This window comes from Schistocerca piceifrons, chromosome 3 (genome assembly GCF_021461385.2).
Source record: "Schistocerca piceifrons isolate TAMUIC-IGC-003096 chromosome 3, iqSchPice1.1, whole genome shotgun sequence".
NCBI lineage: Eukaryota > Metazoa > Arthropoda > Insecta > Orthoptera > Acrididae > Schistocerca > Schistocerca piceifrons.
Window position 1 is genome coordinate 390,503,179 of NC_060140.1, and position 27,645 is coordinate 390,530,823.

The window sequence follows — 27,645 nt, forward strand, 5'->3', positions numbered from 1 at the left end:
CCACACACATGATTTCAAAAATCTTTTCCTGATTTCAAGGCTGATGCTCTTAGATGTTAATATGTTTTTCTTCTTGTTAAAAGCAGCCTTTGCTTGAGCTATTTTACTTCTCACTTCTGCCTTGCTCCTTCCATCCCTGGTAATATTACTGCCCAGATAAGTAAATTTATCAACTTGTTCAAGCAGTTCATTGCCTACATGAACTTTGACTTTCACTTGATCTTCTTTGTCACATGCCATTACTTTTGTTTTTGCTTCATTAATTCTCATATTATATTCTTCACCCATAACTTTATCCATTCGATTCAGTAGGACTACAAGATCTTCTTCACTTTCAACCAGGACAGCTATATCATCAGCATATCTTGTCATATCTATTCGTTGGCCATGAATTACTACACCTGTCTGTGAATCTTCCCTAACTTTTTTCAGCGCCTCTTCAATGTATACGTTAAAGATAACAGGGGATAGTGCACAACCTTGTCAGACACTTTTCCGTATCTGCACCTCTTCTTGTTTTATCTGTCCACAGATAACTGCTGTCTCGTTTTTGTACAGGTTCCATATCATTTTCCTATATTTATGGTCTATTCCTACATTTTTGAGTACCTCAAACATCTTATCCCATTTAACATTATCAAAGGCTTTCTCTACATCTAAGAAAGCTATGTATGTTTTCAGGTTCTTATCTAGTCGTTTCTCTATTATTAGTTTTAGAGCAAATATTGCTTCTCTGGTTCCTCTATCTTTCCGGAATCCAAACTGGTCTTCGGAGAGTGTAGCTTCGACTTTTTGTTCTATGTGTTTTAGGATAATTGAGGTTAATATTTTAGAGGCATGCGTAACTAGGCTGAGCGTCCTATAATTTTCACATTTTGTAGCATTTGCCTTCTTTGGAATGGGGATCATAATGTTTTTCTCAAAGTCTGTAGGAATTTTACCCTGCTCGTACATGTTGAAAACAAGATTATACATTTTTAGCTTATTATTCCTAAATTCTTACTGATTGCTGCACACCAAGTGGTCATTGTCTACAATGAGCCTCATTCCAAGCTATGGTTTGGGTTTTACTTTTATGAGGCATTACTATATTGCGAAACATAAGCTCAAAAATATGAAATGTTACTTCCATCTGCGCCGGATCTACAGTACATTGACAAACAACATTCAATGGTTGAAATTAGTGTAATGTAGAACTATGAAGATGAAGTAAAAGTGAACAAACCATATTACACAGTTCAACAGTGCACCTTGCCAGTAGCACCCTTTTTCAAATGTGCCTACTTTATTGGCTTGCAGCAGGATTTTACCATGAGAAACAGAACTATTTAATTTTAATTTTCAGCTCCTCTTCAAATGAAAGCAGTCATGACCAGGTGGTCTGAGTTGTCGTGTCACCAACTGGGCAACCAGTATAAATTTAAAAAGTCTTCGAATTGCCTGGGGGGGTGGGGGGTGGGGGTGGAGCAGCTGCCCCTGCCCCCCCCCCCCCCCTTTCCCCCTTTCCCCCTGGAAATACCCTTGGTGGCAGCTGAACTGAACAGCAACTAAGTCCTTTGGTTTCATCTGGACACAAATATCTAATGAATAAACAATTCAAATTTTCTGTGTGTTAAAGTCAAAACAAGACACCATGAAAGGAGAATACAGGCTCAAGATATGAAATTTCTAGGAAGAGTGCAAGGAGGATATAAGGAAAGACTTTAAAAAATAAAAGAAAATAGGAGAAAATGGAAGGAACATATAGACCACATGGGTAGAGAAAGATTCCCAGTGAAGGGTCTGAGTTATAAATGGACTGGAAGAAGAAATATAGGAAGACCATACAAGAGATGTAGTACCGTAGCAGGCAATTTGCCTTATACATGAAGCGGAGGCAGAGGTGAAAATGGAGGTGAATCTGTCACCATCCTACCTACTGTAGATTACACATAAACTAGACTCTAAGAAACCTGTGAACTTTTCATATGACAGGTATTTCATGTCTATTCTTTCTTGCTCTATGAACTGAGTTAACACTTGAGCAAGTTGGTCTATGTTTGAAGTGCACCATTCACAAATAACATTGTCTTGTACCTTTCAGTGTTGTTTTAGAACTGACAGCCTACACTTATTTCTTCATTATTGCTTCAGCTCACACACTGCTAAGTTTCACTCTCACACATCCAAGTTAGCGGCAATAATATACAATAAACAATGAGCTACGTCAGAAAAAAATTTGCGATCCATGCAAGAAAATGACCCAGATTCTGAGCTAGAAGCATAATCCCACAGTAAAACAGCTGTCTACAAGAGAATTAGCAATTGAATAGGTGGCTGGCTGGGATATGATGCAACTGTGCTGTTTAATGCTTTGAGTGGGTCGTTACAGTGGGGTAACACTTGTATGTGGCAACAGAATGATATAATGAATATTTATTTTATTCTTGTTTAATTAAACAGAGATTTAGCTCATATAATGTAAGTTTATTTTATTGTCGTTTAATTAAAGTAAGATTAAATTGTGATTTTGCTCATAGATATTTACCTTTTGCAACATAAAGATAGCTATCCTTTACATGTATATAAAATACGACATACACCCTTTTGTGTTACAAAAAACCGGTGTACCTGCTTGAGGGTTAAATAAATGATGCAATGTAGACATTGTGGGGACTCTGAACAATAATGTCACTGATGGACAATGTATACTCAGTCTTCTGGAGCCATAGTTGGTACACTCTGTGCTTTGATATCAAATTGACGCTAAGTGTTGTACTAAGTGGAAATGAAAACAGTGTGTACAGAACACAGTGCAGTTGGTAATAATTCACTATCACATCAGTTAGACTGTTAAAACCTGCCCACACTGGTGACCCCAAGTCACATATGTGTGATTCATGTTTGTGATCATGATCACTTACATCTGCCACATGCTTATTACAAAGTTGTCTCACCGAACATACAATGTATACCAGTGTGAGTACTGTGAACGTGTCAAGTAACAGTGACAACTGACATAACAAACAGAGTGAAAATTTTGATAAACCTCAAATTACTAGTGTATCTAATGTGTTGATAATGACAACTTGCAATAATAATTACAAGTCCAACAACATGAACACTACATCACTGCTCCACATATGCATCAGCATAGTATCTTCACTGTATAGAAAATTTCATGTGACAAACTGCATCTCGACCGATCACCATGCTGCCAATGCAGGCTGCATGCTGACAACAACGGGCTTCCGCAACCACATTGTCAACTGGCCTCCTCCAGACAACAACTACCACTAGCAGCAATCTCAATGGCTTAATTTCACCAGTCAACTGCGGCAATTATCCTGCATTTCAAGCTTCCACAGACTTACCACAGGCTGCATTCCACATCAAGACAGAACAGCAGCAACTGGCAAACAATCACAGCACCATGTTGCCATTGACACCACAGTCACCATCTTGTGGACAGCACAGAAACTACATACAACAACATGCAAAGCACACGCAGCTGTCAGCACGCCACGCCCCCTTCTCAGGCTGAACATTAAGCTCCCACCATTCAGTGCAGATGACATGATATCGTTTGCTACAGCTGAATGCTTTTTTGCACACCCAAATATTATGCACAATTCAGAAAAATTCTTCACTCTACTATGTCACTTATGTGGGCATACCAAACAAGTGAGTGACATCATCCTGTCACTGCTGCCCTCCAATAAATACATAACATCGAAATGAGTGATTCGGAGAAGCCTCGCAGATCCACTGGAACAACAATTACAGAACACACCTTGATGAAGGCACTCTGTCACAGATGTGGTGCCACCTTCAGCACTCGACCGACACATGGGTCATCAACAATTGCACATTGTGGACTATCTGGCTTGCACTATCTGGCTTGCAAAATTGCTGACTGCTGTTCAGACAGCACTGATAGCCCAAAAGCAGTAACTGATGGAAGACAGTCTCACACTGGCCCACAAAATGTACACCCTCACTTCTCAGGACATCTGCCACCCAGACGGACTGCCCCACAACAACACATCTCACCATAATGTCAGTTCAACACAACCCACTACAACATGACATCTGATCTACCCAACACTGTCGATATTCAGCAGTGATGATGAACAGCCATGGCCGAATCAGACAACACTGACATTGTGTGCTGGTACCATCAAATATTTGATGATAAGGCACAAAAATGCCAATCTCAGTGCCAGCACCCAAATACCACAAATGGGCAGGAATAGGCACACTTTCCTGCCATGCTGCACATGTCACCGTCCAGCCATGGTCACCCTGACAGGGGCTGCACAAGTTTATCATGGACATTGTAGACAACACCCATTTCCTGACTGACACAGGGTCCAACATCAGTATAGTCCCACAGGACCTCACCTTGGCCTGATCCACCTCAGAACCTCTGCACCTCCTGGCCACTAATGACATTCCTCTATGGGTATACGGCACCATGACCAGAACAGCGACTTTCTCCAATGGAGTACAACACACGTGGGCTTCCTACGTAGACGATGTCATGCAACAAGTTCGTAGGGTGGACTTCTTGCGATGCTTCAAACTTTCCCCTGGCTTTCGAAAGTCCGTGTTATACCACCATGACACACACACACACACACACACACACACACACACACACACACACACACACACACACACACACCATCATTGAGGCCATACCTATTGCTCCTACAACATCAGGATGTACTGCCGACTGTCCACCAGTCCATCCCCCACATCAATGCCGCCTAACGCAACCAACTTTTGCTGCACTGGACAACTTAACTACAAACCACTTAAAACTCCTTGATGTGCATGAAGAAAACCACTCTCACTGCACCTATGACTTCAGTGACCTACACAGGAGCTCAACACAGCCTGCACTACAATTGATGTATTAAAGCAGCAATGCACACACCAATCTATGGGACCCACAGCATCCTCAATGGCAGTCTCAGATGTACATCCACAGCCAACCTGGGTAGACAATTCAACTCAGGTACATATTTTGTACTCTGCCTTGCCTGTCTCCCAAGCCTTTGCCAGTGTCCCAACAACAGTGTATTCATGTGCCATACGGGATGGGACAGTCCATAGGATTATCACTATACTGGGCTCCACAGTATGACAAGACGCATAGGCTGCACCCTCAAAAACTCAAATGCTGCAAAAGAAGCACTCAATCAAATGATGTATGGTGTGCTTTGACAATCTGACCACCCACAGGCCTCGCAAATAAAATTGGTTCAGATGAAAGAAGGATCAGTCCATGAGTGCAATGATTATTGTACACTGAGCGCTTGAAATGTGCACCATTTCTATCCAGTACCAAACATTCAAGAATTTACCCACAGGATAGCAGAGGCTATTGTGTTTTCTGTCACTGAGTGCAAGAAAGCATGCTACCAGGTTCCAAAGCACCTGGACAATATTCAAAAAACTCCATCATCATGCCTTTTGGGTAGTTTGAGTTTCTGGAAATGCCACACAGATTCAAAAACACTACACAGACATGGAAGCATTTCATTGACAATGCGCTTCATAATGTCCACAATTGTTACCTCTATGTAGATGATACATTAGTGTTCTCCCAAGACCATAAAGTGCATGACAGACACCTCAAACAAGTTCTTGGTGCCTAAGACAAAGTGGGGGTCGAAATCAACAAGGGCAAACTACAGCTTATCAGAAACAAGACAGATGACTGGTTGGTACTTGTACAAAAACTTCCACAACCATAAATGTTCCACGACATGTGATGAAGCAAGCTGGGATAATTTTAATTCCCCTCTTTGCATAAGGATCTGTTACTGTGGAGTGTTTTTCAGGAGAGACAATTTTGCATTAGATAAGCAGAGCAGGTGTTTGTTTATTAGATAATGAAGTAACAAAATATGGAATAAAAGGAATAATGGTTAGGGAGCTTGTCTCTAAAGTAGGGATATTTTTTGAGAATGCACTCCACTAGCTAACGAGGTAAGAAATGCAAGTAAAATAATGGTACTGACAGACATGCTTGGATAATTAAAAAGGTAACTGTATACAAACAAATATGGTGTAACTGTATTGATGATCTAAATTTGGACTAGGCAACACTGAGTACCATTTATATTGTGCAATTCATGACAATGAAATTGGAATGAGAGATTAACAGAAAGAGCAATATTTACAAGTCATATAATGCTGCATTATTGGACCTATAGGTTATCTGAAAACTTCTATTAGTGTTCTGTGGAATTATGAGCTTGAATTGGTAATACTGGGATGGAGATCAATAATTTTGCTGATTAACTGATAACTATGGTGCTAGAATGGTGTGAATATTCTGACAGGTAAACTATTTGGTAACATTTTGTGACAATTTAATTTTCTGGTCGAATAAGAGTAGTGCTCAGAGTTGGGTAGAGAAGTGGGCGCAGTGATTTGGTACAACTTCCATCACTTTAATGTTGATCTGAATAGTAATTAAGCTCTGTGATGGTGACTATTCTTCTTTCATAAAGTAACGATTAATAAATCTATACTAATGCACATCTTGAGTTTTTGCTATTTTGCAAATGGAAAAGATATCCAAGCTTCACGTTTAACCAGTTTCAGACAGTTATGCCTTAAAAGTAATGTTCTGTAGCCTAATGTGCACTTTCTTTTAAATTTTTACTAGTCCACACCTTTCACACTATAGTCAGTTTTAGAGCTAATTATTGTAATGTTATGAGAACTAAGTATTTATTTATGATGTAATGACTATCATTTGCCATTAGTGTTAAACATTTTTTTCTTATACTTAAGTTACAAGAAAAAGTTTCATGTACTGTGGCAGAGGAGAACCACCTCCAAGGGAAATTATGGCAGCACATTTCCTTGCTAACTGCCACTTGGACCTGTTGAAGGAATGGACAGCTTCATGTGAAAGTGTGTTAAAGATCATTAAAAGTGTGAAAGTGCTCAAGAAACCTATTGCAACCCACAAGGATTTACATTGTTTGCAACACAAGACTTGTATCAAATGATATGTATCTTTAAAATTTAATCTTCACTTAACAAAAAAGGACATCACTTATAATGAAGATGTGTAATTTTTCTTAAAGTATAACTTGTGGATTTTTGTGATATTGTACAACAATACACTTTCTTTAATTATTTTGTATGGGGATTTTCGTATGGCCAGTTCACGTAAGTAGGGATTTGAAGAACATACGTGCTTTAGTTTTTGGTAAGATTGCGTATGTAATATTTTTTGTATGTAGGTTTTTAACCCACTGTCTGGGGTCACTTGTGGTCATTGAACTGTCCAGTTAGCTATTTGCAGTATCTATCTGGTCAATCCAATGAGGGGGTGATGTGCGAAGCAAGCTGGGATAATTTTAATTCTCCTCTTGGTCCGCCATCTGCCTCCTTAAATTCGTTTTTTCACTTTTAACAATTTACCATTAACGAATGTGAATATAATCTGCATTTCCATAAAAGAGAAAGGTTGGCCCTCAGTTTTAAAGAATATAACACAGGATCTAATTTTGTGCTTAGTTTTAAGTAAGTAATTGATTTTCTAATTCATTTCAACTATTCCTGGTTACTATTTTTTGTTACAGGGTGAAATCAGTAATTGTTTCGTGACTTAAATTCTATTTTTGACATATAAACAAATTAAGTTCTGTACTAATTATAAACATTTGGAAGATGAAATGCTAGTAATCTTAAAGTATCTATTTGGCTTTAGTCGGAAACATGTTAGCAAAACCAGCCCTTAATTAATTCCAAAGTAATTAACAGTTTTGTCTAAAGTATTGTTTGCATAACAATATTTGTTAATTTCATGATTTAAACAAATAATTTGGCCTAACTCTTTTAGTAGAAGAAACTCTTAAAAACAACCAATTTTTCGATGGATTCAGTTAATTTAACGAGTTAAGTTTTAATTGTAATTTCTGTAAATTTAACTTTAAACAACGTAGTTTCAGCACCTATTATTGTACTGATAAATAAGGGTCCGATTTTTGGTCACGAGACAGTCAGTCCATGGCCGTTTCAGACGAGGAAGCTGTGTAGCTTAGAACAGCAACACTGTATCAACTTAACAGTGGAATAAGTGTTACACCAATAGGCCACATGTTAAAGCAATGACAGTGACTGTTCAATTTATCTGAATGTCTGTGAACTATGTGGTTATCTTTTTACTGCTCATAGATGTTCAACAGAAAACTGTTGTAACAGTATGTGGAGGTTCACCTGAAAACTATTAATGAGGCTTGTGGAAAGTTTAAACAATAGTGCACTGGCCACATAAATGTGTATTATTGGGGGGCTGTGACACACAAATGTGCACCTGTGGACTACATTATTTACAGTAGTCAGTGTCAGAATCCACAATCAATTTTTCAGCCAGTGTAGCAATGCGTCGACACCTAGGACAACAAACAAAGAAAATAAAGTGGGTGGAATTGCTAAGACCTTTGCTAGTATATCAGCATCTTAAATTTTCACTGGAGAAACATCCCACATGCAGCACACATCCAGGCTCCCCTCACTGATGCATTAAAAAGACCAAACACCCATGAACATCACCAGTTCACGTGGACTGAAGATATGCAAGTGGCTTTCAAAGGTTCAGTCAACAGTTTGGTTTCAGCAATGGCTTTAACCCTCCCAGTGTGAGGCTCACCTCTTACAATCACTACCGTCACCAGGAATGTAGCAATAGGGGTGGTACTCAACAAATCATTGACGAGCAAGTGCAATTGCTCCAGTTTTCTCCAGAACGCTCTCAAAAGCCGAAACATAGTATTCTGCATTTGACTGACAACTTTTAGCAATCTACAAAGCCATATGCTATTTCAGTGAAGATATTGATGGGTGAGCAGCTGTGATTTATACAGACCATGAACCAGTCATGGGTATAACTCGACATCGTTGACATGAGTTGCTCCGAGACAGTTTAGATACTTCGACTGTATTTCTCAATTTACTAAGGACATCCGCTACTTACTGGGATCAGAAAACATGTTTGTGGACTACCTTTCATGGGTCAGTAATACATTGCTTCAACTGGACTATCTCCAAATGGCACAGGAACGAACGTTGGATCCATTGATTAAGGTACTTACTTCTGACATGGTGATCAGTTTGAAGACTGGACAGTGTCAGCTACCAGAGAGAGACATAGTTCTACTCTGTGATACTTTGCTGGTTTCAGCAATCTTCCGCTAAGATATTTTTCAGTCATTGCACTACCTCTCCCATCCAGGAATACAGCCCACAATAAAATTTGTTACTGGCCTCTTTGTATGGCCAAAAATTAAGAGAGATGGCAGAGTATTGACATGCATGTGCACAGCCTGTCGACAAAGTAAAGTTCAGCCATCATGTGTTACTGCTACTAGGCCACTTCACAGTTCAATGGATATGGTTTTGTCACATTAATTTGTATTTCATTAATTGTTTACCAGAACTGTCAGGACAAAAATACATCCTATTCATGACTGATCATGTGACATGATGGGTTGGGTGATCTGATGGCTGACATGATGGCAGAAGCCACAGCTAAGACATTTGTGCATACCTGAATTACCCGGTTCAGCTGCCCACTCACAATAACAGTGGATCAAGGGTGACAGTTTGACGCTTCACTGTTAGAGGCTCTGTGCACTATGTGCAGCATCGATTGCTGGTGTAGGACATCATACCACCCATAGAGTAATGGTCTTGTTGAAAGGAGGCACAGAACAATCAACGCAGCTCTCATGTGTTGCGATGGTGAATGGGCAGAAGCATTCCCTTGGGTCTTGCTAGGGGGCACACACTGCAGCAAAAGAGTATCTACAGGTGTCACTTGCCAATCTGATTATATATATATTCCAACAGTAGACACAATAAACGACAGAATAAAATTCAGAAACATCATTAAGAAAAGTAAACTACATGAGATACAATGTGACAAACGAACAGGCATAAAATGGACCAAAGAACGCAAGCAAGATCACAGCCGGAAGATGAAAGAAATATGGGCAACCAAAAAGGCAATACAGAGAGAGAGAGAGAGAGAGAGAGAGAGAGAGAGAGAGAGAGATTGTGACTATCAGCGGACCTTTTCACACCTCCCATGGGTGACAACCTAACACCATTACAGGAACTCTACTATAAGCAGTAAGCAGAATAATTCAGCGCATCGCCATTACACCAATGTGGCCTCACCAGCACCACCTACCTTGTACACAAAGGGCCAGCCATGATGAAACCCATCATGTTGGGTCTGACCTGTTCTCACAACCCCATACAAGGGCCCATACTGAGCCACAGCCACAGTGACAACACATTCCAAATCGAGATCAACAGCAAATTGTCAATGGTAGCCATCAACCATTTGAAGCCAGCATGGACCCTAGAAGATCTTTTCACTGACTCCACACCACTTCCATCACTGACGCACATGATGGAATGTGAACAATCTGCATGACCCATGACATGACTGACAACAATGGATGACGAAGTGCCACCTCCCAACTCTGTGTTCAGCTGACCACAATGCCTCCTGCAACACCTCAGGGATTAAAAACTCTCATAAGTAGCAGCACTCATTCACCATAGTGATAGCACCGGGCCTCTAATTGTTCCACCCATGCTCTGCTGTCCACAAAGGGTATGGACGGGGGGAGTGCTGTACGGGGACTCTGAACAATATTATTGCTGACAGATTTATATGCTCTCTTCAGGAGACACAGTTAGTGCACTCTGTGGTTTAGTATCAAACAGACATTATGTATTGTACTAAGCAGAAATGAAATGGCGTATACAGAATGCAGTGCCATTTAATAATTCACTAACATATCACTTAGACCATAAAAATCTCTCGATGGCACATACAGTGACAATGCCTGATCCTAATTAAAGTAATTGGGACAAACAACAAAATAAAAATTATGGATCAGTGCATGTATAATAAGGGATTGATGTGGTTTAACTGGGAAAAATAACCAGAGACTATTCAGATCAAAATTTATAAATCACAAATTATAATTTAACAATGGAAAAATCCAGGATAGAATGTACCAATATTATTAAAAGGACAGTTGCTACTCACCATACAGCGGAGACGCTGAGTCACAGATAGGCACAACAAAAAGGCTGTCGCAAACAAGGCTTTTGACCAGTAATGCCTTCATCAAAAATAGAGAAAACACAGGGGGGGGGGGGGGCAGAGGGGACACGGCAGAGGGGGTGCGGCAGGGGGGGGGGGGGGCAGCAGAGGAGGGGGGGGGTGGCAGAGGGGGGGGGGGCGGCAGAGGGACACTCAGACAACTAAGGTCACACTGCAAGCAGCAGCATCAGTGCATGAGTGGTGACTGGATGGTGATAAGGAGGAGGCTGGGAGGGTTACAGAAACTTAAGATATACTGCAGGGAAAATTCCTTCCTGCACAATTCAGAAAGTCTGGTGTTGGTGAGAAAAATTCATGTGGCACAGGCTCTAAAGCAGTCATTGAAATAACGGATGTCATGTTTGGCAGCATGCTCACCATCCAGGTGGTCCAGTTGTTTCTTGGCCACAGTTTCACAGTTTTTCAGTGGCCATTAATGTGGTGAGACAGCCTCAACCTTCGTTAGTCATTGTCCTCACCTATCCAGCCCCTCCCTGTTCCCATTCCAGCACTATACAGTTCTCATTCCACCACCACACCCAGTCTTTTTACTTTTCGTCTTTCCTGTTAAGCCCCCCTCACCCCCCCCCCCACCCCCCACCACCACCTCTCGCCTGCCATCTTTCTAACCTGCAGCACTTCACTGTCCATCACCCCTCCCCTACTATCCCTGCCCCTCCCCACCCCAGCCTCCTCCTTACCCTCACCCAGTTGCCACTCCCATAAGGCATTGGTGCTGCTGCTCGCAGTGTGGCTTCAGTTGCCTGAGAGAGAGTGTATATATATGATGAAGGCCTCACTGGCCAAAAGCTTTATTTGTGACAGTCTTTTTGTTGTGCTTATCTGTAACTCAGCATCTCCACTATATGGTGAGTACAAATTATAATCATTAATATTTTGTGACTTTGCTAATGCTTCTTATTATGCAAACATTCACATTTTCATGCCAATGTTAAAATTAAGATAAGATAATATCTTCTTGGTGGAAAGCACTGTGTTTCAGCTCCATGTCAAATGTGAAGCAATATGCGTTCAAAACTTGAAGCAATCCAACACAGTGTACCATGGGGCTCTGTTTCAGATTGTCTATTTCAGACTTTCAATAGCTACAAATACTGTCCTCTTTGCAATGATGTGAGTACAGGAATAAGTACAAACTATTATTAGTGATTTAAAAACTAAGAAACGAGCTTATGCATCTTCCATTTGCTAATGACTTACAGAGTTATTTTGGGGGAAACAGTATATAGAGGCAGTATTTCAGGATATAGAAACACTTTAAAAGAATTTTTCTGCTTTTATTTCTGTAACATCGAACAGAGCCCTAAACAAAAGTTTTTGTACTTTCAAACTTTTTTCCAGTCTGTGTTCAGTTCCATCTTTCATTGCTGCCAATAATTCTGTTTTCTCAGGAAAAAGTACAGGTCATTAACAATACATTACAGTAAAAAACATTCAAATATTTAAAAAACACAAACATTCAGTTGGATGGAGTGATTTTAGTAGGGTCAACAAAAAAATGTCTTAAGTGGTTAGATCATTCAGGTAAACTGTAGTCTGTTCACAAATACATGGTCACTGCCTCAGAGCACTGGGGCCTGACGTTGATGTGAGCAACAATCCCTTGTGGTGGATGGCAGTGTAAGGTGGCAGCATGAGGCAGAGAGGTTGAAGGACAACAGTGTAAGGGCAGGGGATGATGTTATGCTGTCTGTGGGAGCATGCAGGGATGTTGTGGGGAGAGGATAGGGCTTCTAGGTGAATGAGCAGGATAGGCTCTGTTTGGGGAGGAGGGAGAGGGGTGTGGAGAGATGAGATGATAGAAGTAGGAAGTAGGTACATTGATGGGATAGATGGTGTGTGTGCAGTGCTGGAATGGGATAGTTAGATGGAGACAGGAACTAGTGAATGTTTAGATGTGAGAGGGTGCAGAAGGAATGTTATGTAATGGAAGGAATTCACCTGTGTGATTCAGGAAAGCTGGTATTGATGTGATGAATTCATATGGCACACACAGTGAAACACTCATTTAAGCACATCTTATCATAGAGCATGTTTAGCAATTGGATGGTCCAGCTACCCCTTTCCTACAGTCTGGTGGTGTCAATTCCTGGTGACAGTCAACTTAGTTGAAACTCCCTGGCAGCTTAAAACTGTGTGCCAAACAAAGACTCAAAATTTGGCCCTTTGCCTTTCATAGGCAAGTGCTATACTGACTGAACTAGCTGAGCACAACTCACGACCCACCCACACAGCTTCATTTCTGCCAGTACCTTGTCTCCCACATTCCAAACTTCACAGAAGCTCTCCTGCAAAACTTTCAGGACTTGCAGGACTAGTACTCCTGGAAGAAAGGATATTGTGCAAATATGGCTTAGCCACAGTCTGGAGGATGTTTTAAGAATGAAATTTTCACTTTGCAGTGGAGTGTGTGATGATATGAAACATCTTGGTGCTTAGACAGCTCAGTCAGCAGAGCATTTGCCCAAGAAAGAGAAATGCCCTGAGTTCAAGTCTTTGTCAGGCACGCAGTTTTAATTAGTCAGAAAGTCTCACATCAGTGCACACTCCATTGCAGAGTGAAAATTTCATTTAGTTTGTTAGTTGTCTTGCCCACATGGAAAGCAGCACAGTGGTTGCTTGCTTAGTTTGTAGATCACATGGCTGCTTTTGCAGGTAGCCCTGCCTTCAATGGGATAGTAGATGCCTGTGACAGGAGTGGAGTAGATGGTAGTGGGAGGATGTATGGAGCAGCTTTAGCATATTTGTTTGTTGAAGGGATAGGAAGCTACATGGCAAGGGGTTGGGGGTTGTGGTGGAGTAGGTACAAATTAGGGTACTGCATAGGTTCCCACTGTGGGGAGGTTGGGAGGATATTGCTCATTTCAGGACACGAAGAGAAGTAGTTGAAAACCTGGTGGAGAATGTGACTTAGTTGCTCCAGTTCTGGGTGACACTGTGCGATGAGAGGAATGCTATGTGGGTAGACAGTATGAGGCACTAGATAACTGGAGAGAAAGCAAGGCAGATCTGTTTCTGGATACGCTGAAAAGGGGTAATTTCAGTCTGTGAAGGCCTGTGTAATACTCTTGGCATATTTGGAGAAGGACTGCTCATCACTAAAAGTGTGATGTCTGTGAGTGGTTATGCTGTAGCAAGGGAGTTCTTGGCATGGAATTGGTGGCAGTTGTTGATGTGGACAGCAGTACTGATGTAGTCATCATTGAGGTGGAACTCAACATCGAGGAAGGTGGCTTGTTGGTTTGAGAAGGACCTGGTGATGTGAACTGGGGAGTTGGTGTGGTTCTTTATAAATATAGATAGAATGTCATCAACACTTGGTTCAGATCACAAAGATGTCATCAATGAATCTGAACCAGATGATTGGTTTCAGATTCTGGGTTGTTAGGAAGGATGCCTACAGATGGCCCACAAATAGACTGGTATGGGACTATGCCATGCAGATGCTCATTGTGGATACAGTTGTAGGTGATGTCTTCAAAGAAGAAGTCATTGGGGGTGAGAATATAATTAGTGGTGGTGACTGGAAAGGAGGTTGTAGGTTTGGAGTCAGTCAGGCACTGGGGAAGGTAGTGTTCAACAGCAGCAAAGCCATGGGTGCAGCAGATGTAAGGGTAGTAGGAGGTGGCATTGACAGTTATGAGCATGATGCTGAGGGGGAGAGAGATGGAGGATGGAGAGGGGGGGGGGGGGGGGGGGCTTGGAGAGGTTCTGGGATGGACCGCAGGTTTTGAGGGGAGACAAGATCCTGCTAGATTTCTGGAGTTGTGTTACTGTAGCGGGGTTTGTAGGTGGACATCTGACAAACCAATGACCTATCTATCTTAATGTTGGCATCCACCTCAGAGATAACTACATCAGTATCTCTGTCCACATCAAATCTACCCATCAGTAACAACACAACCAGTTCAACAGCTGCCACCAGTTTCTTGCCAACAAGACCCTTCCATATGGGCTAGCCACTCTTGTTTATCTTAGTTGTATTGACAAGCAGTCTCTTGCCAATTCTGTCGAAGGTCCAACTGGTCTTTCACAGACTGAAATTACCATCCCAATCTTGTCCAGAAACAGATCTCACATGACTTGTCCCTCTCTCACATACCTCTTTCCCAAACTCAACTGTCTAGCCACAAAGCATGACTCAGTACTACCCAGGACAGGAGCAACAATCACATTCTCCACTAGAGTTTCATGCCCTGAAGAGAGGAATAACCTCCCCCCATCCTCCCTACCTCTCTTATAGTGGTACTCAATAGCCCATAGAATAATATCTTGGGCATTCCTACAGCATCCCTGCTCCCAAACCTCTGTTTTATGACACATTTCCCTGAAACAGGCCTGAATGCAAGAGTTGTACCATACATCCTCTCACTACCATCTATACCACTCCCGTCACAGGCATCTCTTACCTTGTCAAAGGCAGGGCTACCTGTGAAAGCAGTGATATGATTTACAAACTAAGCATGCAAATACTGTGCCACTTTCTACATGGAAATGACAACTAACAACTGACTGCCTGCACAAATGGCCACTGCTGAACTGCAGCGAAGAGGTAGATTGACCATCTAGCTGCTGAACATGCTACCAAACAATATGCTTCACTTTATGTCTGTTTCACAGACTGTGCCTTCTGAATTCTTCCCAGCAATACCAGCTCTTCTGAAATGCACAGATTTGAACTCTCCTACAGCACTGTCTTCATTCCCAGAACCTCCCTTGCCTCAGCCTTCACTAGTCCCTTTCCTCCATCTATTTATCCCCTTCCGTACTCCCTGTTGAACACCACCCACATCCAGCCCTCAACAAGACCCTGCATGCTTCCATGGGCGGCAGGTCATCTTCCACCACCACAACCCTGCCATCTCTTCTTCTCCACACCCCACACCCCCTCCTCACTTCACCAAACACCACAGAAAATTGCTGCTCTTGTTGGATACAATTACAGGCACCAGCACCATGAGTGTTCTGTTCTCGAGTGTCTCAATGCCTCTTCCATGTAGTAAGTGATGATCTGCTCTTTCCATATTTTTGTTAGTTCATGCTGAACTTCTCATAGAATTATGGGTTTGATGACCATATTTTGTAATAGATTTCAGGCAGCTCTCTTTAGAACTTCTTCATATTCATTTGCAGGAAGTCACACACACACACACACCCACACACACACACACACACATGTATTTTATAACCAGAATCTAAAACTGAATGCCACAAAATACCAGTTACTGGAGTGCAGGTGACCCATTTCACAGGTCTGTAAATAACATGGCATTTATTACTTATATAATACATGTACCATACTAGTAATACTTTTTCTGATATAATGAAATAATACCGTCTCTGACTAAATACAGAAAACTGTATAATATGCGCTAATTTTTCCATTTCAAAACCATTCAATAATATCACGAAGAGATAGTGCCAACATACATTTGAACACAATACTGTTGCTACAAGCTGTTATGTCTGTTAATGGCAACTATCTAACAAAGCAAATTAAGTATCAGTTATCTTCTGGGCAGTTATACTATCATAAGCACATTAAGCAGTTTTAGGAAGGCTCATAGATAAGTTTTTCCCCAACCATTTGACTAAAAAATATCGTTGAAGTCACCATGTGAATTTCTTATGGCTTTCGATATTCACATCCTTATGGAGTGCTTATTGTCTCTTAATTCCTTAGGGGGAAGCTGGTCAGTTTGTATGCTGCTTGCATGTACTACTTCCATATTATTTAGGGATTATTTGTTTGAAACTGTTCATTTCATAAAATGGTGAGGGGGAGGGGTGAATATCGCCCAAGCAATAATTTATTTCAGACAGTTATGGTATTCACCTTACAAATAGCGGCATTTCTGAGAACACTGGTGAAAGCTGTTGGCATTTACACTTTATTTTACCATGCTATAAATATAATCGTCCCCAGGAGCTTGGCACACATCTGTGCATCTCAACTCAGTTGTAGTGGGTAATGTTGCAACTTAACCTCCCATTGTCTACCATCCACTATGTTGTCATATTCCCTGTTGTCTCCTCCTGTCACTACAATGCCTTATTCATTTTGACTAGTCTTTGGTAACTGCTGACACTTTTTAACCTTCCTCACCTCGTCCCATCATTGCTACATGTGAAGTACTCCAGTATTTCTGGGGAGACATTGCCAGATTACCTCTATCTTGCTCTGAACAAAGAGTAAGTCATGGGGGCTTGCCACATGAACTCCCCCATTTCCTCTTCTTTGAATCTTTAGTATATTGTAAATTCATGTGGTCCATCATCATCTTGTCTACTTTTTCTCACTAGCTTAACCACTACTTGATAAGGTCCCATTGCACCATCAGCTTGGATGTGCCCACAAAATGTATCACATGACAGGTGGTCACCCTTGTTCATTGTACAAGTGTTATATGAAAGTGGTAATATTCTTTTATCTGCTCTTCTCACATATAATCTTCATAAGACCAAATTTACTCATGTTGATACCTCTACTCCTACATTCCTTTCCTGTAGGAGCACTAATCTAGTAGCTTATGCAGTAGAACTTCAGCAAATTGCCAGTCATCATAAGAACACAAAATGGAATTTATTCAAAACAAAACTAAAACATTTTTGCAAAATAAATGTCTACAAACATTAAAATAACTGTAACCTACTACCTATGAAAACTACGGAATGACAGGAACTGAACTAGAAGTAGATATAGATTTAATGACCAAACCATGAATGGATTGAGAAAAAAAGACAAAAGAGAGAAAGAAAAAAAATTAATGAGCCTTGAGCCCAGAAACCTAGATGGGGACGTACAGTGCTTAACACTATCGCCAGACCAATATGAGGTGGCAAATTTAAGAAACTGCCAATTTCAAGCTGGCTGATTGCAAATTGTGGGGGAAAATGTGACACAGTTACGTACCACCTATAAGCAAACACCCCCCCCCCCCCCTCCCCTGCAACACAACATAAAAGAGGGCACAAGTTGACCAACAGAGCAGAGTTCAACAGTTTGAGAGTTCCTGCTGGCAGACAAGCCTCAGGTATCTGTCAGCCAACAGCAGAAAATTATCTGAGTGAAAGAATCCGTTCAGTTAAGCTTGTACACTAAGAGTGACTTTCATTCTTGCCTGTACATACCTCTGGACTGTGAACAGTTAGTCTATCATGGCTTACTTGTACCTATTGTTACTTACAGTATGACTTAATGGAACCAGAGGGTTTGATTAGAGCAATAAGAAACTGTCTCCTTTTCATGATTCAAATGAAAGTGATAGGCCAAGTAGGCTACTTGTTCTAGTAATTTAATCACCTAATAAGCCTCACCTACACTCTATGCTCATTGAAAATTATGATCCAGTGTCTGATCTTCAACATGTTCATGTAAACTTGGGAAGAAGCTATAAAATCAGACCAAGGTACCAACCCAGAAGCTCATTTCTTTATTTCTATCTCCCTAACCTGACACCTGAGTCTTTCTGCATTGTCTCCTACTACAGAGACCTTATACACCTCGTCTAGATCCTGTCACTGACTTATTTCCTTGCACAAAGCCACTTGCATGTCGAGGAGTCTGTAGACCTGAAAAATCCCACATCACTTTCTATTTGATTGAAGGATTCACAGAAGTATGTTGTGGCCCCCACCAGCTTACGACAAATGATATGGGCAAAATTTTTACTTTGCAGTTTGTCAAAATCAGTAATACTAACCATTTGGTTGTGGTGAACTGTTTTCAGAAATTTAAGCACACCAGCAGATAAATGTACTTTAGTGCTCCAGGAGCAATTAATGAACAAGCTGTTGGGAAAGAATTCTTATTCAGACACATATGGGCATCTGGAATGTGCTTAGTTTTGGTAGAAGTGTTAAGACTTTTACTTCTTTTTCATTTAGCTGTAGTGGTCTATGCAATTTTACTTGTGACAACATTACTGGCTGTCTTTCACCACATTGCTGCTTGCTTTCAACTCAATACTTTGGATTTCAGTATGCCTTGTGCATGTAAATGGCCATCATGTTCCATATTGCCATTGTGAAAGTGTCCAACAACTTAAGAACTGACTCCTCCAACATTATAACAATACATTATCACTCTTAAGCTAACACCGATAGACAAAATAGTCTGAATTAACACAACTAATATCATCATGGTGAGTATGATTACAAATGAAACATTAGGTACCAGTCTGCTTGTTTAAATATATTGACCATTTAGATACTTAAGTTCACCCCAAAGAGTGTAAGAGTAATTTGAACTTCAGTGATGATCACTATGTCACCGACATATACACTGGTTTCTGCATTCACCTGGTCATGTTTTGCAATACTTTCTTCATTCATTTTATTGCCTGCTCTTTTCCAAAGCCATTCTTGTAACTACTTCCTTTTAATATTCCATACTCTTAGTCTTTTTGATGGTACTGTTTTAAGATATTTGAGATTTTATTTTTAGATTTCTTCACTTGTCGCCTTCACTTTTTCTTTTTTACTCTCAGCCTATTGTTCCTCCTTTAAAAAAAAAAAAAAAAAAAAAAAATAGACCTGACTATCAATTCCTGAACATAGATTTCTTTCTATCCTGGACGGCATGCAAATTTTTATCATCTCAACAATGAGCTTTGTCAGGCCAGGAGCACCCATTTCAGAAATAATGAATGCTATCCATTGTAAAGAAATTATAGAGTTATCTCTTTGTGACAATTCCCCACCGCTATAATTTTCCACATTGGTCTTGTGTAAACAAGGAAATCAGAGCTGCCAATGACCTCCTTTCTGATATATGCAAGCAATTCAAAAACTTTTATTCCAATGATATTAGTGACATTGGGTGCAGGTTTCACACATCACATGGCCTTCACTTGAACAGTCTAAGGAAGGAAATTGTGACCCAGAAATTACTGGAATAAATCAAGATGCACCTGCAACACAAACAGCAGTATCAGTAAACTCACCAAAGCCAGTTTTAGCAAGTACAACACAAATGACAGCAGCAGTATTACCACCACCACCACCACCACCACCACCACCACCAACAACAACAACAACAACAGAAGATGAAACAGCAGTAACAACTAAACCTAAATCAACAGCAGCAAAACCATCAGTATCTGAGGAAAAACCAACATCAATTACAGCAGCAGCCCCACCTCCAGCAGAAACAGTGTCGGTAAAAAAAGTAAACACAGTCACTGTACAAGAAACTATGTCACCGACAGCACAAACAGCAGCAGCCAATGAACTTCCAACAACAGTAGCAGCTGATCAACACTGCATGAGGAAGATCCAAAGTATAGATACAGCTGCTTCACTTAGTGATGATTTTTTTATGGCACCAAACAAAGAAAAAGAAGAGATTGTGACAAACCAGCCTGAAAAATTGCACGTAAGTGTCAAAAATCAGCAACAAAGCAGCACTTCACCACGTACTGACAAAACAAAAAATACTTACAAAACTTTCAAGATAGTGAGTCAAAACATTCAGTGTCTCAAGAATAAAGTGTTGTAATTAGAACTGGCCATAAACAACTTTGTAGATATCTCCTGTATTTGTCTATCAGAACAGTGATACAGGGTCAGTGAATTAAGTATTAAATATAAGCAATTTTGAATTAGCATCTAATTATTTCCACAGTGTTTGTAAAAATGGTGGGGTATGTATATACACTAGGGCTGGGCTGCAGTATAAGGTTACATCAGAAACATATCATCTAAATATCGAGAAACATTTTGAATCATGTGCCATAGAGCTAAAATCTGAAAAGTGTAAAAATCTAATTGTCAAGTCAATGTACAGGTCACCACTAGGTGACAAAAACATATTTTTTCAAACTTTGAAGCAGTATAACAATGAAGTGAACTACTTAAGTGGGTATTTTAAGATCAAACTGTTAATTGAAAATGAAGAAAAAAGACAGCTTTTGAGTATCCTAAACAGCTTTCACATGAAACGACTCTTCATGGACCCCACTAGAATAATGGTCATCTTCATTCCTATTAGATAATATCTTTACAAATATCAAAAGTGATGTTACTGCGGCACAAAATGTAAACTTAGGTCTTTCAGACCACAACACACTAGTAACATGCATAAATTCTTCTGTACCTGAGGTAGTTAAATACAAGTGGGAATATAAAAGGCGCTTCTACGCAGAAAAGGTTAATATTTTTATTCAGTCATTAGTAAAAGAAACCTGGGAAGATGTATACTCAAAATCATAAGCTGATGAATCATTCAATGCATTTTATAATACTTTCATGTCCATATTTCAGTTGTGTTTTTCAGTAAAACTGACAAGAATTAATGTCATGTCAAGAAACAGCTGCCAGTAGATAATACCTGCTATCAGAATATCCAGTAAAAAGCTAAAGCTTCTCAATCAACTGAGAAAAGACAACCAAGATGAACACTTTGCAGAATATGTTAAGACATATAAGAAAATTTATAAGAAAGTAATTAAAACAGCCAAGACAATGCACAATGACAAAGTAATCGTAGAGACAGCAAACAAGTCGAAATCAATATGGAATATAGTAAAAGAGGAAACAAACAAAAGTGTTAAAAAGCAAGACGACATTGTATTAAAAGATGATCATGGTGTGTTACTCCGAAATGGTACCAGAACTCTAGCAAATTACATAAAGAACTATTTCATAAACATTCCAGTCAATCCGAGTAAAAATTTTGCTAGTAATAGTAGCACAGTTCAAAGAGAGCAAAGTGGTAACTCAATATTGCTATGTCCCACAAATAAATTAAAAGTTCTTAAGATAATAAAAACAATGAAGAATAAAATGCCCTCTGGAATTGATGAGGTACCAGGTTCAGTCATAATTAAATGTGCTAGTGTCATAGCAGAACCACTCTCACATATCTTAAGCATATCATTAACAGAAGTAGCATTCCCACAAAGATTAAAAATTTCAAAAATGAAACCATTGTACAAAAAGGGTAATATATATGAAGTGGGAAACTATAGACCAATAGCTTTGTTATCTGTGTTTTCAAAAATAATAGAGACTGACATGAAAAATATAATTACAATTTACCTCGAAATATTTAATCTCTTGTCTGTAAACCAAGATGGTTTACAATTACCCAGTTCATCAAAAGCATTGTAATAGGACTTGACAGAAATAACAGTACAGTAGGAATAAACTTTGACTTATCAAAGGCATTTGATATTGTTGATCATGATATCTTCCTAGACAAACTAGAAGCTATAGGTATACAAGGAGTTGCATTAAAATGGTTTCAGCCATATCTCCACAATAGAAAACAGGTAGTAGAAATTACCTCAGCAAACAATAGAAACCAAAGCATTGTGTACAGATCGGAAATGCAAACTGCACCAATCTGAGTACATCAGGGCAGCATTTTAGGACCTCTCTTAAGATCCGTATCAGTGGTACGCACATAACTTTGTTTGCTGATGACACAAATATTGTTGTAACACACAAAAATAGGGTATTGCCAACATCTGCAACCAGAGTTTTGCAATAAATACAAAACTGGTTTGAACAGAACAGGCTAACCTTAAATATTTCAAAAACTAATTATATACATTACAGGAAAACAAAGTCTCATCCTGATGCGAACCTCAAAATTCAAAATAAACAAATTGAAATGGTAGCGGCCACAAAATTCTTAGGTGTGTAAATTGATGAAAATTTAGACTGGAAAGCCCACATTCTCTACCTCAATAACAATTTAAGCTCTGTTTGATTTGCATTATGCATAATTAGTACTGTGTTTAGTGGAGAGTGTAGCAGAACTGTCTTCTTTGCTTACATCCATTCTGCTATCACCTACTGCCTAACCTTCTGTAGTCATAATAAGGCAAACATGAAAACCATCTTCACCTTACAAAAATGAGCTATTAGAATAATTTCAAACAGTACAAGGCTAACACCTTCCAAACAGTTATTTCAACACCTAAATATTCTAAACTTACCATGCCTCTATATAAAAAAAAAAGTGTTGTTAATATAAAAATGCATATTGATAAATATAAAACCAACTCAGATCTTCATTCCTACAATTCAAGAATGTGCAATGGCATCTACATAAAAAGAGTAAACAAGGCTTTAACACAAAAACAAACCAACATTCAGGGTACTACTTTGTACAACAAACTTACAACTCAGCTAACAGAAATAAAAACATTGTCTACATTCAAGGAAGCAATATTTAAATTCTTAATGACTAACTGCTATTATAGTATAAATGAATATCTGCAGTAATCTTGTAGCAAGTAACTACATTCATTTACTATATGTTAGTAGTACCATAAATCAAATGCTTGCCACAGCCTCAATGTTAATTTTTCTGAACAAAAACATTAAATCAATTATTTACTCATAATGTATTTCATGTAAAAGGCCCAAAACAAAAGTGTTAAATCAATTATTTACTTGTAATGTATTTCATGTGGAAGATCCTTCTCATAATTTTATATTATTACAGTAATCAAAGCTGTATTGCCCAAAAATATTGTCATGGGTACAGTGAACCACTGTATTATGTAAGAAACTGTACACAATTATCTTATTTTTGTTATACTATGTTATTTGACGAAATCCATACAATGTACATTGTTGTTGGATGAATAAACTACTACCTACTCCTACTCCTGTTTTTCAGTCATCAGCCTCAAAACCATACAAATACCTTGAACTGTACATTACTTTCATTCTTATCATAGATTATAACTTACCTAATAAGAAATATGGGAACAAATAATGGGAGAGTTGCTGCCAGGATAAAGTGGACCCAGTTCCTAAGCACCCAGGCTAATAGTGCCATAGCTATGGTTCCTATACAGTAACTGAAAAATGACAAGAAGTTGACAGTTGAACGATGTCTCACATCTGTCAGCTCAATTCCTGAAAACAAAAAAAAGGAAAATATTTTATGAAATACCTCTTTATGAAACAAGTGCCTCTGTTGTTATCTCAGATATCTTTTCAGATACTCCTTGCAAGTAAAGTCCCGTCACACTACTGACACAGAAACTCAGGTTCTCCATGTGGAAGTCAAACATACTGAAGATCTGACAAGTTGTGTGACAGTTTTAACGAAGTCAATGTAAATTTGCTGTATTTGAGTGTGGCACTAAATGTTTCATGAATTTGAGAATTTTATTACAAATATTGTGTAAGGCGTCATTATATTTTAGTGTTAACATATTTTCTCTATTAATGAGCAAGATGTTTTGCAATGGTTTCCGAGAGTACAGAAATTCTTTTTGTATAAATTAATATAGAAAGAAGAATACATTGTAAAGTAAACAAATACTTATGTAGTAAAAGTAACAGGATATAGAAAGTATGCTTCCCCAGACAGATTAAATTATAGATTTTTATCATTCATTAATACACACATTTTCTACTGTAAATGGCATCATGATGGAGGGTCTTCAGGCATGGGTGGATCCAGGGTTCATTTATGGAGTGGGTCACAGGTCACTGATTGTCACTGTCTTCACCCCACTGCTCCCCTCCTCACAAATATAACTTGTCATCACTCTAATTCTTAAACTGCCATAGATGTGACCAGTTTTAATAATGATAAAATGTTTTTTTAATATAATAGTAGTAAATTGATTAAATACCATAACATATATAAAGTACTACACATAGGTTATATGTTCTGTAATCCATTGCCATTTTGAAGATCTTTAGCTTCCACACTGCTCTGTTTTACAGAAGGTACCCTGAAATTTGATAATCGATGTATAAAGTGTGTTAAAAAAGTAACAGGAATTTTACTATTTTGCACGCCGTATTAGTGTGATTTACCCAATTTTTTCATTGTTGTTTTGAACATGAATGAAAAATATCTATGCAGAGTTAATCTTGTTTGATATTTAATCTGTTGAGAGCTGTCAAAAAGCTTAGTCAAAAAGTTAAGGGTGTCTTAGTAATATCAGCAATTACTTTTTTTGTATAAACATCAACCAGAGAATTTGTATTAAATTTTGGTATAAAAACAGAATAAAATGCAGCAAAGTTTTAGAAATGTTTAATATTGCATTTGGTGAGCCTCCTAAGAGTAACACAATGTTTTATGAGTGGTATAAGCATTTCGAAGAAGGCCATGAAATCATTTAAGAAGAGAGCACTGGACATCCCAGCACATCATTAGATGATGATGATGATATGGAAAAAGTGAAAAATGATTTTGAACAGTTGCCAACCCACAATCAGAGAAGTTGCTGATGTTGTTGGTATATCCCTCCCAGCACTGATTATATTTATTTATTTCATTTTAATTTGGTTTGTAGACTACGGTTACATCAGGGCTGACTTTTAAAATCCACTTCCTTGTCCTAAACCAAGTACAGTGACACTGCAGATGTCATAGATGTTTACCCCACCTATCAATTGGTTGTGTCTGTGTGCAGCAGAGGAACATGTTAGCTACACATGTATTTTCTTCCTTTTTGGGGAAGCACTCCACCTTGTGTTCTGGGTGAATTCTGGAACACGGACATGCCATTAGGGGGGTTGGGTTGTTTAGGGGAAGGAGACCAGACAGCAGGGTTATCAGTCTCATCGGATTAGGGAAGGATGGGGAAGGAAGTCGACCGTGTCCTTTGAAAGGAACCATCCCGGCATTTGCCTGGAGCGATTTAGGGAAATCACGGAAAACCTAAATCAGGATGGCCGGACGCGGGATTGAACCGTCCTCCCGAATGCGAGTCCAGTGTTTAACCACTGCGCCACCTCGCTCGGTGACATGCCATTAGGAACTGACTGCACTCTTTCTATTGTACTAAAACTATCTTCTCATTACTTTGAAATCATTGAAATGCTTAAGTAACATATGATTCATATCATTTTTTGCTAATTCCTACATTTTTGTCAGTCCTGATGCAGGAATAAAGAAATCTTCAGAAAAATATTGAGACTGGTAACATATAGCACTTTTTTTGCGTCATTGGAATCTGAAGGAAAAATACCAGTACATGAAGTACACCAAATATTAAAAAAATCATATAACAAACAAACATGCATGTCACCTCAATATTGCAAGCATCTGCAGAAAGAAAACTTGTGAAATATCATATTAAGTACTTTGCTAACAATGCCACATGCTGTGATGAGTGTGTGGATGGCCACAGAAGGCTGGAAACATCCATAATATGAATGTCAATTTCATTTTGCAATACCTAAAAATTCAACCACAAAAGTATTTACAGAAAGGAAAGAAACCTTAGAATATTTCAAACAATGAAAAATCCAAATGTGACACTATTTTGTGTGTGTGTGTGTGTGTGTGTGTGTGTGTGTGTGTGTGGAGAGAGAGAGAGAGAGAGAGAGAGAGAGAGAGAGAGAGAGAGACGTATGCACACAAATTTTTTTGTCGAACCTAGTTGACCGAAGAAAGTTTTTGCGCCTATCTGTGACTCAGAATCTCTGCTATATAATCAGCAGAGACTATCCTTTTCATAGTATTATTATAATGTTTCCTTACATACAGATACCACTATCTGGAAACTGATTTCGGATGCCATCATTTTGAGAGGAATTAATAATCTGTTCAGTACAGGGGTGAGCATTGAAAAGATTAATGTTTAAATGGATCATGTTCTTGTTCTTGGTCTTGGTCTTGACAAAAACAAATACAGAAAAGCCTTGTGTTACAATAGCTGAGGCTGCACCAGGTTAGGAAACATCATCTGTGGCCTAGCAGGTGAGAGCTACTACCAGCAGAACTGTTTTCTTTTTTGCAGCCAAATGCACACTAGTGTGAAGCACCAGCTTGCTAACAAAACCCCTGAAAGCTGCTGCACCATTCCATTCAGCAGCATTTCCGTGGAAGAAACAACAAGTGCCCCACAACCATGGCTTTGCTATAAATGCTCACCTAACATGCTGCAGTGAACTTTAACTGTTTGTTACTATGGGCACATATTAATTATGATGTTCCGATTTGGTCACCATTTTGGTCATTTGGTGATTTTGAGTGCTTCACAATACAATGGGAGAGCATCAGTGCCAGCCATGTGGTACAGTTAATCAAGTCTGCAACAGCCCTTTGTTGCTTAAACCTAGTTCTCATGGTTCAGGATTTCCTCTCGAGTGCATTCTCGGCTAGTTCTAGAACAATACTCATTCTACATGTTGATTTTTGAATGTGTTTACACCAATAGAGGTTGCCTGCAGTTAAGAGTATTTTATTCTGTTCTGATTTCAAAATACATCTCTATTACATTTTCTAAATCTTATTTGTTAGTGTTGCAATTTCTGCTATCTTTCTGCAATTATCCACACAAATCAGTGTCCTACCCCCTTCCCCATTTCAGGTAGGGACATAGTCCATGACCTCCCATGGTCTGATACTGGATAGAATATTAATCTGATATCCCGATGGCCTATTAATATTTATTTAGCCCAGTAGCTGGGCAAGCTCTCTTCATTTATGTTGCCTGTGTTACGAGCACTGTGTGTCTGTCACTGTAGGTGTCAGAGCTCCAACTCTTCTCATCAAAATC

General features: G+C 39.2%; 1 protein-coding gene across 2 annotated transcripts in view; it reads right to left on the reverse strand.

Moving 5' to 3' along the window:
- Positions 1–27,645, reverse strand: part of LOC124789403 (solute carrier family 22 member 7-like) — a 169,097-nt gene that overhangs the window by 50,936 nt on the left and 90,516 nt on the right. For both annotated transcript variants that reach the window (XM_047256746.1, XM_047256745.1), the window contains one exon: positions 23,863–24,031. In XM_047256746.1, coding sequence (XP_047112702.1) covers positions 23,863–24,031 — 169 coding nt within the window. The remainder of the gene's footprint in view (positions 1–23,862; positions 24,032–27,645) is intronic.